General features: G+C 40.4%; 1 protein-coding gene across 1 annotated transcript; it reads left to right on the top strand.

Moving 5' to 3' along the window:
• The first annotated feature begins 1,031 nt into the window (after positions 1–1,031).
• snrpa1 (small nuclear ribonucleoprotein polypeptide A') lies at positions 1,032–12,040 on the top strand. Its single transcript, XM_026182030.2, has 9 exons — positions 1,032–1,241; positions 3,072–3,219; positions 6,094–6,172; positions 6,499–6,545; positions 6,635–6,737; positions 9,829–9,908; positions 10,094–10,166; positions 11,304–11,397; positions 11,749–12,040. Exons 1-9 carry the CDS (start codon positions 1,160–1,162, stop codon positions 11,907–11,909), a joined length of 867 nt encoding a protein of 288 aa, XP_026037815.1. The 5' UTR covers positions 1,032–1,159; the 3' UTR covers positions 11,910–12,040.
• The last annotated feature ends 2,910 nt before the right edge of the window (positions 12,041–14,950 follow it).

The raw sequence follows: 14,950 nt of genomic DNA, 5'->3' as shown, positions 1-14,950 counted from the left end.
TTCCTTGTTCTCCCAAGCTACTCCCGGCGCTGTAACTAACCCAGCTGAACGGCATACTTGAGCGTTACTTTGAATAATTAGGAATCTTATAAGGAAAGGACAAAACTCTGCTTATCGGTGCTCACGCCTTGGAGGGAAACCGGGACGGAGATTTTCTCTTCACTGACCTACACAAGCTCCCTTTATAGGTTAAAACAATCGGTATCACTAAATTAAGGAAAGTATTGGTATTGGCAATACTTTCCTTAATTTACTTTGTACCAGACTGATACCAAAATTTGTAGTATCACACAGCACTAACAGGAACAGTTTGTGTGTTTGTTGATGTTTTTTGAGCTGACAGAAATGTTGTAGAAACGTTATGTCACTGCTCCAGAAATGACCAAATGACGTGTTTTCTCTTGCAAATACCAGCTGTACATTTTGGGCATCTACTAAAATAAAAATAAAAGAATCCTAACATCAGATCCGTTTTTTTAAAATTCAATAGGTAGCATGAGTTGTGTACACATGTGTAATGTATTTATTATCGTTTAGTGTTTTAGTCATGTAGTAGGCTAACTATGAGTGTTTAACTGTATTTAGCTAATTAGACAGATCATATAAATCTCTGGATGTTTACAATGGCCATGAATACTAAAGGCAGGCAGGCTTCTCTGCAACCTTTTGCAACTGTTTCACGTTGATGATCTTTTTCTAGCCAGTCATTTGTGCTGAAAAATACAAATGTTAATTGAAAAAAATGCACAGTAAAATTACGAGGGGCAGTAAAAACACTGAACACAAAAGGCAAGTACGGACTTGCGTAATCAACTATTGTCGACACACTTGTGCCACACACTCCACCAGGCGTCATCTATCCATCACTGTTAGTAAAGCGCTTAAAAACAAACGAACAAACAGCTCTTATTATAATCTACCGGGTCACGCCCTCAGTTAGGACCACTCCTAAGCAAAGTGGAAGGATCAAAAACCGAAATGTGCATGCAACACCAGCCTCCCTCCGCGGGAGGCGCTATAAAAAACAAAGCACACGTTGTCGCCACGTGATAGGAAAGACCTAAGCTTTTGTTCCGGGCTGCTTGGTGTAGCGGTGTACGCTCTGGGACGTTTTGCTGTGAGTTTCGAGACGTGATAAGGTTCCTTTTTGTTCGCTGAGATGGTGAAGTTGTCCGCGGAACTTATTGAGCAGGCTGCTCAATATACAAATCCCGTGAGAGACAGAGAGTTGGACTTACGAGGTGAGAAACTGTCCTTATTACAGCATTCACAGAAAGGCCTGTGCTCATTAGCTTACGCACATTTTACGCGGGCCTTAACGTGAGCCTGATTCAAAAACGTAACCGGGTAGTGTTCAGTTTCATGTGAACTGCTGCAAAGATAATGCTGGCGTATGTCTAGACACAGCAAGGCTGATTTCACCATAATATGCTGCATATTAAAAGGGTACGTTGAGTCATTCCATCTGAAATCTTAGAGCAAATAAAAACCCTTAACATCTTCTGCTCAGCCAACTCGGATTTACCTGAAAATTGTATGTTTTAAAACGTTTGTAATAATTGCGATTACATTTTGTTTCCATATATGAAGACTTTCTGTAAGTTTTGTTTCATTTTAGGTGAATTGAAATCTGAGAATATGTTTGAACATAAATATCTCTGAAGATAAACTTTTTGTGTTTTCTCACCAAAAAGGCTAATTGTGGTCAGCTAGTATGGACTACAAATCCCATCATAACAGACAAAAAAACATTAATTATTAAAAACATTCCTGATTATATTTGAATAATATCTGTTAATTCAGGTTACATCATTACCAAGCTGCATTCTGATAGCAAGCCAATGTTTGCATTCATAGAAAGAGAAAACCCACAGTAAAATAACTGGATATGCAAAATGATTGTTGTCAGAGCTGACATAGTTATCTGCACACATTATGTGTGTGTTAGTGAGGAGACGTGATGACTTCCTGCTATTAATCGCATTATATGCATAATCTCACAATGAGTTAAAAAGTTGTGTATTGTATTTTAGTAGTATCAGGATGTTTTGTTTACACACAAGGTTTTCTTGTTTTATTTATTTATTTTTTACATATGCTTTTTAACAGCAGTTGAAGTACTTTAATTTCAACTTAACCATGAATCTGATCTATTAAAATCAAATAGTTATTTGAAAAGTACTGGGCATTGATGTTTTGTCTAGTTTGTTTTAGAAACACAAGTTACCCTCAGTTCAATGCAACGATTATAACATTACAAACAAAACATGTTAGTTCAAGAGATGTTCCTGTATTATTAAAATACGACACATTAACATCCAAAAAACGAATAAATTGCGACTGAAAGGTGTGGTGCCTTGTCTTGTGCATTGTGAGTAATGCACATTATTCTACAATTCATGGCAACCATTTTAATAAAAGTTAAAATCTAAAATAAAATAATTCATCCATCTGCTTATCTGAAATCAGGTCGCGGGGCCTAAGCAGTGAAGCCCAGACCTCTCTGTTGCAAATCGCTCTCTCTAGCGTATCCAGGGAAAACACTGAGGCGTTTCCAGGCCAGCCAAGAAAGCCACCATGTCCTGGATCTACCCTGTGGCCTCCTCCCAGTAGGACATGCCCAGCCAGAACACCTTACCCAGGAGGCAACAGGCTCAATGGCTCCTTTTGATGTAGCAGCTCTACTTTAAGCCCCTCCCAAATGACCGAACTCCTCATACTATGCTGAGAGAGAGCTGATGCACCCTTTGGAGAAGGTTATTGGCTAATTACAGGCCAATAATGTGCCTTTAGCATGGAAACGCCTGTCATGCATCATAGCAGGCAAGATGAGCAGGCTCAAAACATGAGTAAGGTCCTGAAGGGAACTGACAGAAACACCACAGGGGAAAAAGATCGGCTACTGGTAGAGCATCGAGCCTTATGCCAGGAGTGAGAGTGACATCAGGTCACTGATCTACAACAATGATCTCAGAATGTCAATTTGAACAGAGATGTGTAGTCAGATGGTACCAAAGAGAGGGAAGATGCTATCTGTATTTTAATTATTTTCTTTTTTTGTTTTTGCCCAGGTTATAAAATCCCAGTGCTTGAAAATCTTGGAGCTACTCTGGATCAGTTTGACACTATAGATTTCTCTGATAATGAAGTCAGAAAACTGGACGGCTTCCCTTTGCTCAAAAGACTGAAGACCTTGCTAATGAACAACAACAGGATTTGGTAAGTTAGAGGTGTGTGTGTGTGTGTGTGTGTGTGTGTGTGTGTGTGTGTGTGTGTGTGTGTGTGTGTGTGTGTGTGTGTGTGTGTGTGTGTGTGTGTGTGTGTGTGTGTGTGTGTGTGTGTGTGTGTGTGTGTGTGTGTGTGTGTGTGTGTGTGTGTGTGTGTGTGTGTGTGTGTGTGTGTGTGTGTGTGTGTGTGTGTGTGTACCACTGTTGTCTTCACCCTCTTTTCTCAAGCTTCTTGTGTTCCTTCTTATTGATGTTGGTGTGATTACACTCTGAGGAGTCGGCTGTGAAACACGTAGATGATACCCTGGTTGGATTATAAGGTGCTCAAAGGAGGAGATATTGACATAAAGACAAGAAAACTCCTTACCATCTCAAATCCAGTACTCTGCAAAAATATGCTAGCCGAAAGATGGCTGAAGCCTGAGTGTCAGAACCACTATCCAGGGCGAATCAACAAAGCTTCTTGTGTAACCCGAGGAAGGACAGGCTCCTGCATGCCATGTACCATTGCTACTGGGAAATGCTACTAGTGGCTAGACAAAGGTGGGGTGAAACACAGTATGAAGGCACTAATCATGGGAGTACAGGAACATGCTCTAAGCATAAGACTGACTGAGGCATTCACCACGTCAGGAAAGACCTCGGGTGCAGGCTGTGTAGAGATTCCCCTGACGTAATCCAAGGGCATAAGTGGAACACCATAACCAAATACGCAAAAACGCTGCAGCGAGGCTTTTGACAAAATCCTGCAAGTACTCACATGTGACACCGTTGTTATCTCAGTTACACTGGCTTCCTGTTAAATTTAGGGTCAATTTTAAGATCCTGGTCTTGACCTACAGAGCTGTGCACGGACTGGCACCAGCCTACATCTCTGATCTGCTACAGCCTGATGTCCCCAGCAGGTCTTTGAGGTCGTCTGATCAGGGCTTACTTGCTTTAAAAATACTAAGAGGAGGACTCAGGGTGACAGAGCTTTTGCCACTGTGGCCCCGAGACTGTGGACTCTCCCCACCAAACATTAAGAACTGTGGACTCAGTCGCTGTTTTTAAAAAAACAACTCAAAACTCACCTTTTTAAAACTGCTTTTGGTTAATTTTTTGCCTGTTTTATTTTCTCTTTTTAAATCTTTTTATGACTTGTAATCTTATGTGCAGCACTTTGTGATTCCGTCTTGAAAGGTGCTATATAAATAAATGTATTTATTTATTTTTATTTATACCTGGGATAGCACTCGGCCATGGCGACTAACCTATTGGAGTGTGAATCTTTGTGGATAGAAAAAAGTAGTCAAAAGTATTGCAGCGGCTGCAAACAGTCAGCCAAACAATCAGCTGCAAATTATGCCGGGCGACAGTCATAGCAAAGAGACGAAGCACTTTTTGAGTATGGGTAAAGGTGAAAACTGCGCTTCCTCCACTTGACTCATTAATGCCGAATTCTCTGGCAGCTGCTCTGTTCCCATGTTGTTCCAGTATATTAATGATTATCTCAGTTGTTCTCCTGACTGAAGTTTGGTCCGTTTACAGCATCCTGCCATGCGACTGCATTTGTTCCTAACTAGGACTGGGTGATATGACCCAAAATTCATATCTCGATATTCTTATTATTATCAATTATCAGCATTTTTTATAATAATGCTCTATAAATAAAATGTTCTTTTTGTGCATAACAAAAAGCTCACAATTGTGCAGTCAAAATGTAAACTAACAGACGCTGAGCACAATAACAAAGACAGATTTCGCAGCTCCTCTGTTCCCAAGTTCTACTGCGTGACTGACAGCCTTGAGTTTGAAATCCTCTTTGTAACCGTGTCTCTGAACAGGTGCCATTTGTGGTCCTTATACACACACAGTACGGTAATATTACGTTGAAGCACAGTACGTATCACTCCGAGGCTCCTCGGTAGCCGTAATGCTCCAACAATCCATCAAGCGGTGCGGCTTCGTAGCTTAGCAAAGTCATATTAAAACATTTTTGACAGAGTTTTTTTTTTTTTTTTTAGCGCGGTGTACCACATAAAATTGGTTCGAGGTCAGTAAGCACAACCGGAATTCATACATAAGGCACAGTGTCGATTTTTGAGAAAATTAAAGGATTCTAAGTGAGCCTTATAGTGTGTAAAATACGTTATACAGAAGAAAAGAATATATCGTTACCGCACATGCTTTAAATTATACCGTGATATGGATTTTAGGCAATATCGCCCAGCCCTAAGCTGAAGACAGATGAGGAACACAAGGAGGAAACGTCATGAACAACCTGGCCCCTGCATAGGATGTACCACTGACAGAGGAAGTGGCTACCAGTGGCCACAAAAAAGGCTGGCTTGAAGGACAGCACAGAGGCTCTGATCATCATAGCACATGAACAGTCCCAAAGCACCAGATCCACAGAGGCAGGAGAGGACCACAGCAGAGATAGGATCCAAGTTGTAGAGTAGGCAAAGGTGCCCCAGAGGCTGTCCAGCAGACAGTAGCCGGATGCAAAATGCAAGCTGGGGCAGTATATACTGACAGGCACAAGCAAGTGGCTGGGATGGTATACTGGAACATCTGAGTCTCCAGGGAAACTCAACCAAAGGTGTTTGGTTGCCTGGCAACATCAGGAAGAAGGAACACAAGATGATCGAGAAGTACCAAGAGCTGAAGATATATACAGACATGTGACTATATGTGCCTGTGTGAATATACCAAATCCAAAGTTTAAAAATGGTGTATAAATGCAGTGTGCCATTCTCTCAACTCTGTTCTATCTGCTGAAGCTGTAAGAAGTGTGGAAAGTCTTTGGTATTTAACTTTCATACACAAAAGCTGCCTTTGCTAACATTGGTGTGCTGGTAACCTTATGACATGTTCCTTGCAGTCGGATAGGTGAGAACTTGGAGCAATCTCTGCCCAGTCTCACAGAGCTGATCCTCACAAGCAACAACATTCAGGAGCTGGTGAGTGCATCTCAGGAACAATGGGACCGGGGTTCTTTGCTTTCTTTACTGCCCTCTCAGAATTCCTGTCTTTGACTAATAAGAGAATCATTTAGATGAATTGCACACAAATAAACGGATTTAACTATATACATTTCTGCCATCGTCATCAAAAAAAAAACTGAGTAAGATGAGCTAAATAATTGAATGTTTATTTGAATTGCATTTTTATTTTAATGTATTATTTTAGTATATTTAGCTGCACAAATTAACTTTACAGATGGAAATGTCCCGTTAATCTCTTTGGAAGCTTAGCCTCTCATTTTAACATTGTTCTTCTCCTGCAGGGTGATCTGGACCCACTGGCCTCAGTGAAGACATTGACCCTTCTCAGGTCTGAATAAACAAACACATTCTGATTATTGAACGGTGTTCTTCACCACAAGTCTTTCATATGTGTTTCAACAATTCCTGACATTCCAGCTTGTTGAGAAATCCAGTGACAAACAAGAAGCATTACAGGCTCTATGTCATCAACAAAATCCCACAGATCAGAGTACTAGACTTTCAGAAGGTAAAGCTCAAGGTAAGTCATGACAAGTTAAAAATCTCATTTAAACATAATTATTGTGCAATAGTGTCCTCAATGGAACTGTACAGTGTTTGCAGCCACGACTAACACCATGCCTGCAGTTTATATAAGAAAGAAATTAGAATAACGTTATGGACTTTACAATGGGTTTCTGCAGGTACCTCCTTTACTCCCTGCTCTGGGGTTCTGACCTGAGCTGATGCGAAAATGTGATATGAACAGTGTTGGGCAAGTTACTTTGTTACTTCTTCAAAAAAGTAACTGAGTTACAAGATTCTAAAAGTAATTAATTACTTGAAAAGTAACTATTGCGTTAGTTTAAAAAAAAAAAAGAAAAAAAAAAAATAACGGTCTGGGGTCCAGGGTATAATTGACCATTTTTCAATACTTCTGATGTTTCCTCCACATTTCACCTTTAAAAACTGTTTCCTTTGCCTTGTTTGGTCTCATTCTTTTCAGCACAACCTCACGTGTCTGAATTTACAGTTATGTTTTCATTTTGATGTACTGTATTAACACAATTGATCTAAAATCAGACAGAAAACATAAAATCAGAGTAGAAAAAGTTGTTTTACTGTAACAACCACAAACATGTTTAATGAATCATATTTCATAACTTTAAATGCAAATATAAATTGTCAATTTTAAGATCATACGCAGAAGTTTTGCAAACAACAAAGTTATTTGCAGCCATTTACATTTACCTTTTTTTTTTTTTTTTTTTTAAATAACCATTTCAAACTATTTATGTAACAATCAGCTGTTCTGCATTCAGTAAGATGCCACACAAATTATTTGTGCCACTCAAAAAATTTCTGTCCACTATAAAGGAGAAGATCACAGCCTGATACCTGCAGTCACCTCATTGTTCTGACACAAAACTATCCACAGCTCTACACACTAACTACACACTCCAAACGCGTGCGCGCTCTCGCCTTCTCTCGCCATCACTCCTGAAACGTCCCCCTCTTCCTAAACAACCAGATGTCATGTTGCCAGATCATTTTTAATTGGTAGACGTGGTGCATTTCCCCACCAACATGAAAGGGCTGTTTTTTGTTTGTTCGTTTGGATTTTATTTATTTATTTATTTTTTGTTCATAAGCAGAGAGTGCTCGCTGCGCTGTCCTTAGACAGTAAAAGGGACGAAAGTATTCAGGAAAAAAAACCATGTATTGTTTATCATGACTCTAGTTTTGCGTGGCCTATCAACACAAAGACGGGTATATATCACCTTGTTGCTTTGTCATCTTGAAGTGGTCATGTGATAGGCTTACCACGACTACTTTATTCTTCCTCAGCCAAACAGCAGCACTCATGCGATTGTTTTGCCCCCTGAGCTCCAGGTGTTTTGCCAAAAAGTGATCGTCGGGCAGAAAGTGATTGTCGGGAGCGTGCAGCTGCTTAAAGCTGTAGCGCCCAGATTACTTACAGCTACTTCCGTGTAACTGATATAAGATGCTGTAAGCTGAAGAGGGCTTCAACCGTCTGTTTGTTGAAGAATAGTAACGCGACCGCACCGCATTTTCTTGTTAACGGTAACGGCGTTGTAACGATAGAAATAGTAATTAGTTTACTCGTTACTGAAAAAAGTAACGCCGTTATTCTCATCACTACATTTGAACAGATTGCATGCTACCGATTGTCCAGTCAATGGCATCTCTCCATGAGTCCTTCACAAAAATCACAACACAGTGCTTTGCTAAAATGACCCCACCCACATGAAGTGTTACTAAGTTGTAATTGAAAATGGCCAAAACTGACTCGAGTTGGGGCAAGATGAGCCGAGTTGGTACTGGTGGAAAGGAGGCTTAGGAGGGAGGGCTTCTTGTAGCTGATTTTCACAACAAGGATGACATGACGAATTGGTCGTTCTCAGGAGCTTGGTGAATTCCAGAGTGTAGACTGATGATAGGATGGCTCCTGTGCAAAAAGTTTGATTGTGAAATTTCCTCCATACTAAATGTTTCAGAGTCAGCTGTTAGTGGTATAATAACGTGGAAGTGATTGGGAAGAACAGCAACTCGGCCACAAATAAAAACAATCCAAAAGACAAATCGGGCACGGAGGTAGGCAACTCTCTGTAAAGTCAGTGGCTACAAATTTTATGTATCTCAACAACAGTGCAGTCGAGGGCTTCACAGAATGGGTTTGCATGGCTAAGCAGCTGCATCCAAGCCTTACTTTACCAAAGTGTCTCTTCACCACGCCACCACTGGACTCTAGAGCAGTAAAGACATGTTCTTAGACAAATCATGCTTCTCTGTTTGGGTTTGGCGGTTGCAACGAGAATGTTCAAACTTACTGCACTGCGTAAAGTTTGAACATTATGGTGTGGGGTTGTTTTTCCTGAGGTGGGCACAGCCCATTAGTCCAGGGAAAAGAAATCGTAACCCTTCAGTATACCAAGACATTTTGGACAACTTGATGCTCCCAACTTTGTGGAAACAGTGTGGACATGGCATCTTCCTGTTCTAATATTACTGTACAATATAAAGACATGCTTGAGCGAGTTTGGTGCATAACGTTACCGTTCTATATTCAAATATAGTAAGGGAATGTGGCACCTCCAGATAATTACAAAGCAGCCTCTGTGTATTTTTAAGAGTCATAAGTTTGAGAGTGTTCAGTTTGTGTGAGCTTCAGTTACATACTAGTTTATATATTCTTCCAAGCACAATATAAATTTTCTGTTAAATATGTACAAAAATCACCAACTCTCTTTTTAAAATGTACTTTAAAGTATTTGATATATAAAGCTAAAATTTCACAACAATCATTCTGTGTCCAAACTTTTGAGCATAAGATTTTTAGGCGAATCAGAACATTTGTGATGGATGACCTGGCAGTGACGGTTCAGTCTCTCCCGTTGAGTGCTTTTTTTTTTTTTTTTTTCCTTTTAAATTTCAGAATAACTAAGTCCACACTTTATCATGTAACTTTTTCATAATGCTCATCTTCTACCATAATTAACTTGTAAATTATTAGAGGTATTTTAAAACCTTCTTATTCACTAAAGTAGTAATAGTTTGTAAATATGTTGGGTAAATAAGGTTTTGACTTTCATTGTTTGATATTGCTGCAGGAACGGCAGGAAGCGGAGAAAATGTTCAAAGGCAAACTGGGTGCTCAACTTGCAAAGGATATTGGCAGGCGAACAAAAACGTAAGATGAAATATCTTGACAGCACTTCCTCGCCATCACTGGATCCTAGCTGAAAAAACAGATTTTGTACTGCATAGAAATAAGGAATGCACACTATTGCTGTGTGTTAAAGAGTGAACATCTTTGTTCTATATTGAAACATCCCTACAAGTGGAAAAGGTCTCAATGTAGTGTGTCCCTTTCAGATTTACTCCTGGAGTGGCAGTACAGCTGGAGAAGAGGATGGGGCCCTCTCAAGCTGATGTGGAAGCCATCAAGGTTCAGTTTTTACAGTCGCCTCAATTGTAAAGAAGCAGGATTTTACCACTGTGTTCACATGAGAATCAAACTTTAGAGAAGGGTCCACTTTTACTCCTAAAGTAGTGATCATCAATTCCTCATATGGGGCCAGAGAAGAAAGGATGCTGTCCTGTTCTCATTAATAATGAATAATAATACAATAGTGCATATACAGAGTGGAATGGTGCAATACAGAAGTACTGGAAGTTAGAAGAGAGTGTCATGTAGTCCAAGACGTGTATGGAGGAGGGCAGCATGGTGTTGAGGAGCACTCAAGCGCTCCACACAATCCTCTGCTCTGTGTTCAGACGTGTGGCAGTTTCCATACCAGACTGATGCAGCTGGTTAGGACGCTACAGGTGTTAAGGGGGAGGCGCACCTCATCAGTCATCTCAGGAAGTCAAGCCGCTGCTGGGCTCTTTTTGTCACCGATTTGTTGTTGCAGCCTGACTAGTAATGTAAATGCTGCATTATTTGCACTGTAACAATTCACTAATAGAAGGGAAACGAAAACATAGCAATGTTTTGTTTTTAAGGTTTCTAAGCTGAACCTTAAAATGTGCATGGAGCGATGGACACAGTATGTCAATGAGATCTTAGAGGTTATGCAGGCATGCATGACTTTTTTTTTTTTTTTTTTTTTTGGGAGGGGGGGGGTTGTATTTATATAATAGAGATTTCGTTTTCAGCTGCCTAGCTTCATGTTTCTCTGAGCCACTATCACTCGAGTTAATTGCATGTGTTAACCAGCATTTTTGCCGGGTATGTTGCACTTGATTTGTGGAGGGCTTTCTACCTGCTATAATGCTTACTGCTTAATGTTTGGTGGCTCAGACAGAAGAGCAGAACTGCTTCTCTGCAGACAGGAGACATGCTGGAAAGTTTATTCCTCACTTCCAGCAAAAAGGGAGAAGACCGTGTCTGTATACCAGCAAGAAATCACATTTACCTGCTGCTTCTTGTCCTATAGTAGCTGGGGACGCTACTATGGGTTTATAAAATAATCAAAACAAATGATGTACTAAAATAAATTTGGTGAAGAGCATTCAGGGCTAGTGATAACAGAATGTGTTCAGAGTATAGTAGCTAAGTGTTCCATCTTTGCTTGTATTTCAGAATGCCATTGCTAATGCTTCATCATTGGCAGAGGTAGAGAGATTAAAAGGGATGCTCCAGGCCGGTCAGATTCCTGGTCGTGATCTCAAACAAGGTCAGTACGAACTAAAACTTATAAGAATTCAATTCTAGAGAATATGGTGGGGAAATGTGCACTGGGGCAGTGGTATTGGAAGCCACTCACACAGGCGCTGTATAATGGAAAAACACCAGACCCCAAAATTAATTCTGCTAAGTAGCATTATGTCTAAAAAGTATAGCCATCTTTTGTGTTTTATAGATTTGTTAACACACTTTTTAATAGTTTGTTTTAAAGAAACAAAAACTAAAGACAAATGTTGTTTAAAATGTCTATTAACAAAAGATTCATGAAGTTTGATTGGTATAACGTCATGGTATTTGGTGATTTATATGTATGAATGGATATATTCATGTATAAAATTAGGTTCAGTTGTGGTAGAAGAGGAGGAGGAAGAAGAGGAAGAGGTTGGCCCTGCACAAACGGAGGCGCACATGGGTGGCACTTCTGAAGAGGAAATCATGAACATGGATCAAGGAGAGGATGATAAAAATATGGAGACAGGGTCACATGTTAATGGATCCTGAGTTTGCTGAAAACATTTTTTTCCTTAGAGTTCTTGTGTTGGATATGTTTACCATGGCTGTGTGTGTTTGTTTTTTTTTAAATTGTATAAAATGACTTTCATTAAAGTGATTTCTTCTGATTTGAATTGGAATATTTTTTGTTTGTCTGTTTTATCATTAAAGAAATCCCCATGTTTACAGACCTTTAAGGTCTTTTATGTGTTGTATATATCCAATACCAATGTTTACACTGTACCACACACAAAAGGGGACAAAGATTCAGTACCACTGTTGATTCATACAGTGCGTCCGGAAAGTATTCACAGCACTCCACTTGTTCCACATTTCATTGTGTAACAGTCTTATTCCAAAATTGGTTATTCAATTTTCATCTCAAAATTTTACACACAAAGTGACAGTGCAGAGAATAAAGGTATGCTTCAAATTCATCCATATTTGTTAAAAAGAAAGTACTCCCACTCTTTGCTCAGTACTATGAAGTACCTTTGGCAGCAATTACAGCCTCAATCTTTGTTTTTGTTTTTTATATTTAAGTATTCTGCTACAAGCTTGCCTCACCTTTTTGTTTTTTTGGGGTTTTTTTTTTTTTTTTGACAGTTTATTCCAATCTTTGCAGAACCTCTCATCCCATTCAGCTTGATGGAGCTTGTGTCTGCATAGCTATTTTCAAATCTGTCCTGAGTTGTTAAATCGGGTTCAAATCTGGGCTGCGGCAGACACCGCAGTGGCCCCAAAGCCAGTCCCTTGTCTTGGCTTGACTTGCGCTTCAGGTCCTCGTGGAAGAAACCTCTTTTGTCCCAGTCTGGGGTCCAGAGCATTTGGGACAGGTTCATTACTTACTTTTAAGGATGCGGGGAATTCCCATTGTCTGCTCATCAATACAAAAACCTAAGCCTAGACACAAGTCACTTTCCAAAATTCAGCAACAGTTTGACATTTTCTTTCTGTCCCTGGATAGCACCATAGCACAGCACCAACGGACGTCGCAAGCAATGTCTTTCTCATGCTAGCAGCATCTGTCTGTCCCAGATAGCAAGATGACATCAATTTGATTTTTCATCTGAATTATCTCAGTCAATGCTAAATAAATGTTGAATCAATGTTAAAACACCCATGACAGAGTAATAGTGATGACAATGGAATAACACTGATCCAAAGTTCTCCTGTTATAATTGATTGATCTATTTGTAGTTGACCTGAAATTAAAGCTATGATCAATTTGGACTGTTTCATGGCACACCCCTCTCAAAGTGGTACTTCCCATCTGTCCACTATTGAAAAGCCCCTGAGTTGACCAGGAAATTATATTGAAATGTCATTGATTTACAGTAGATAGAGAAATTAAAGCTATTATCACTTGTCTTCCAAAAAGTTGATTCTCTTCAGCCTGCGTAACATTTTAGTGGGAGAAACGTTTCATCACTCGTCCCAGTGACTGAGGTTGGTTTCCCCAAACTTAAAAATAATAAATCTGCATATTCACTGAAACTAGTGAGGTCAGTTTCTTGTTCCAGTTATATGCCTCTGTCAGTGCGCCCCAGGGCAGCTGAGGCTACAATGTAGCTTGCCATTGCCAGTGTGTGTGTGAATGGGTGAATGACTGAATGTAGTGTAAAGCGCTTTGGGGTCCTTAGGGACTAAGTAAAGCGCTATACAAATACAGGACATTTACCATATGCAAATTGTCATGACCATTGACCAGTGGCCATTAGTACCATTTACAGAGAGTTGGGGTTGCAATCTTAGCACAGCCACAGCGCTGTAAGCTGGTGAAAGATGTGACTTAGACCCCCTCCTCTATTTAGAGATGGTCTTTCCCTTTTCACGTAAATGGCCTCCAGCATTCAACATCAGCATGGGGGAGAGGTAGTGGTTACATAAAGAGGGTGATAGATTGTCTGAGACAGAACAAGACAATGCTCTTGACCCGACCTCACACCACCGGGGGAAGGTTCACCAAGTCTGTATAGTTTACCAAAGATACATAAACAGGGTGCACCTTCAAGATCAATTGTCTGTATGATCCACTCGGTCACCTATAACATCTCAAAGTTTCTGGCTTCTATCCTCAACCCATTAGTAGGCAGCTCTGAACACCACATCCAGAACACTACAGATTTTGTTTAGAAGGTAAGAGATGTCCTTATGGAGGCAGATGAAACAATGATTTTGTATGATGTTACATCTCACTTCATTTGTTTCCCAGTCACTGAAGCAGTAGACATAGTTTTAAAAGATTACAGGATAACTATTAGCACCAACCGAGTGTATTTGCTCTTGGAACTATCTTCATTCCACCCATTTCACAAACAAGGGTCGGCACTATTGAGGAAGCCTAAGGGTACAACTCTCTGATTGCAGCCATTCACCAATTCTGTGTGAATCGCCTGATCATTTGTCATTGATCATTGTTCTTTAATAGTTATTGATTTATAGTTTACTGAGAGATCCATTAATCCATCCATTCTCGTCTGCTTATCCCTATATATAGATAAACAACCATTCACACTCGGAGTCACACCCACATTCACACCTCTGGGCAGAATGACCAATTAACCTGCATGTCTTTGGGAGAAAGCCGGAGTACCCGGAGACAACCCATGCAAACACGGAGAGGCCCCGGCCAGGTGGTGGGGTTGAACTCCGGACAGACACTGATACAAACAGATTTTGGAGGGTTGAAAAGGGCTTTCTGGGTATTGTCATTCCACTAAAAAGAAGGAGAGGAGAGATGAGATTTATGATAAGTGACAGAAATGTGAAATTGCAGATACAAGCTATGAAAACGAGCTTTCTCAGAAGGGTGGCTGGTCTCTCCCTTAGAAGTAGGGTGAGGAGTTCGATCATCCAGGAGCATCTGACAAGGATAGCTACTGGGCTCCTTCTGGGTTAGGTATTCCGAGATGTACCACTGGGAGGAGATGCCGGGGCAGACCAAGGACACGTTGAGGCTACATCTTTTGGCTGGCCTGGGAAGATTTTGTGTACCCCCAGACAAGCTCAAGGAGGTGACTAGGGTGAGGAAGGTCTGGCCTTCTGTG

The sequence above is a fragment of the Astatotilapia calliptera genome, chromosome 1 (genome assembly GCF_964374335.1).
Source record: "Astatotilapia calliptera chromosome 1, fAstCal68.1, whole genome shotgun sequence".
Taxonomy (NCBI): domain Eukaryota; kingdom Metazoa; phylum Chordata; class Actinopteri; order Cichliformes; family Cichlidae; genus Astatotilapia; species Astatotilapia calliptera.
The sequence above is the reverse complement of the archived record's forward strand: the minus strand, read 5'-3'. Positions and strand labels throughout refer to the sequence as shown.

What these genes read in the sequence shown, in the direction of transcription:
- snrpa1 (XM_026182030.2), top strand. Translation starts at nt 1,160, where the DNA reads ATGGTGAAGTTGTCCGCGGAACTTATTGAGCAGGCTGCTCAATATACA. An exon ending in GCAACAACATTCAGGAGCTG is followed by an intron (nt 6,173 to 6,498) that starts GTGAGTGCATCT and finishes CTTCTCCTGCAG; the next exon opens with GGTGATCTGGACCCACTGGC. An exon ending in ATTGGCAGGCGAACAAAAAC is followed by an intron (nt 9,909 to 10,093) that starts GTAAGATGAAAT and finishes TGTCCCTTTCAG; the next exon opens with ATTTACTCCTGGAGTGGCAG.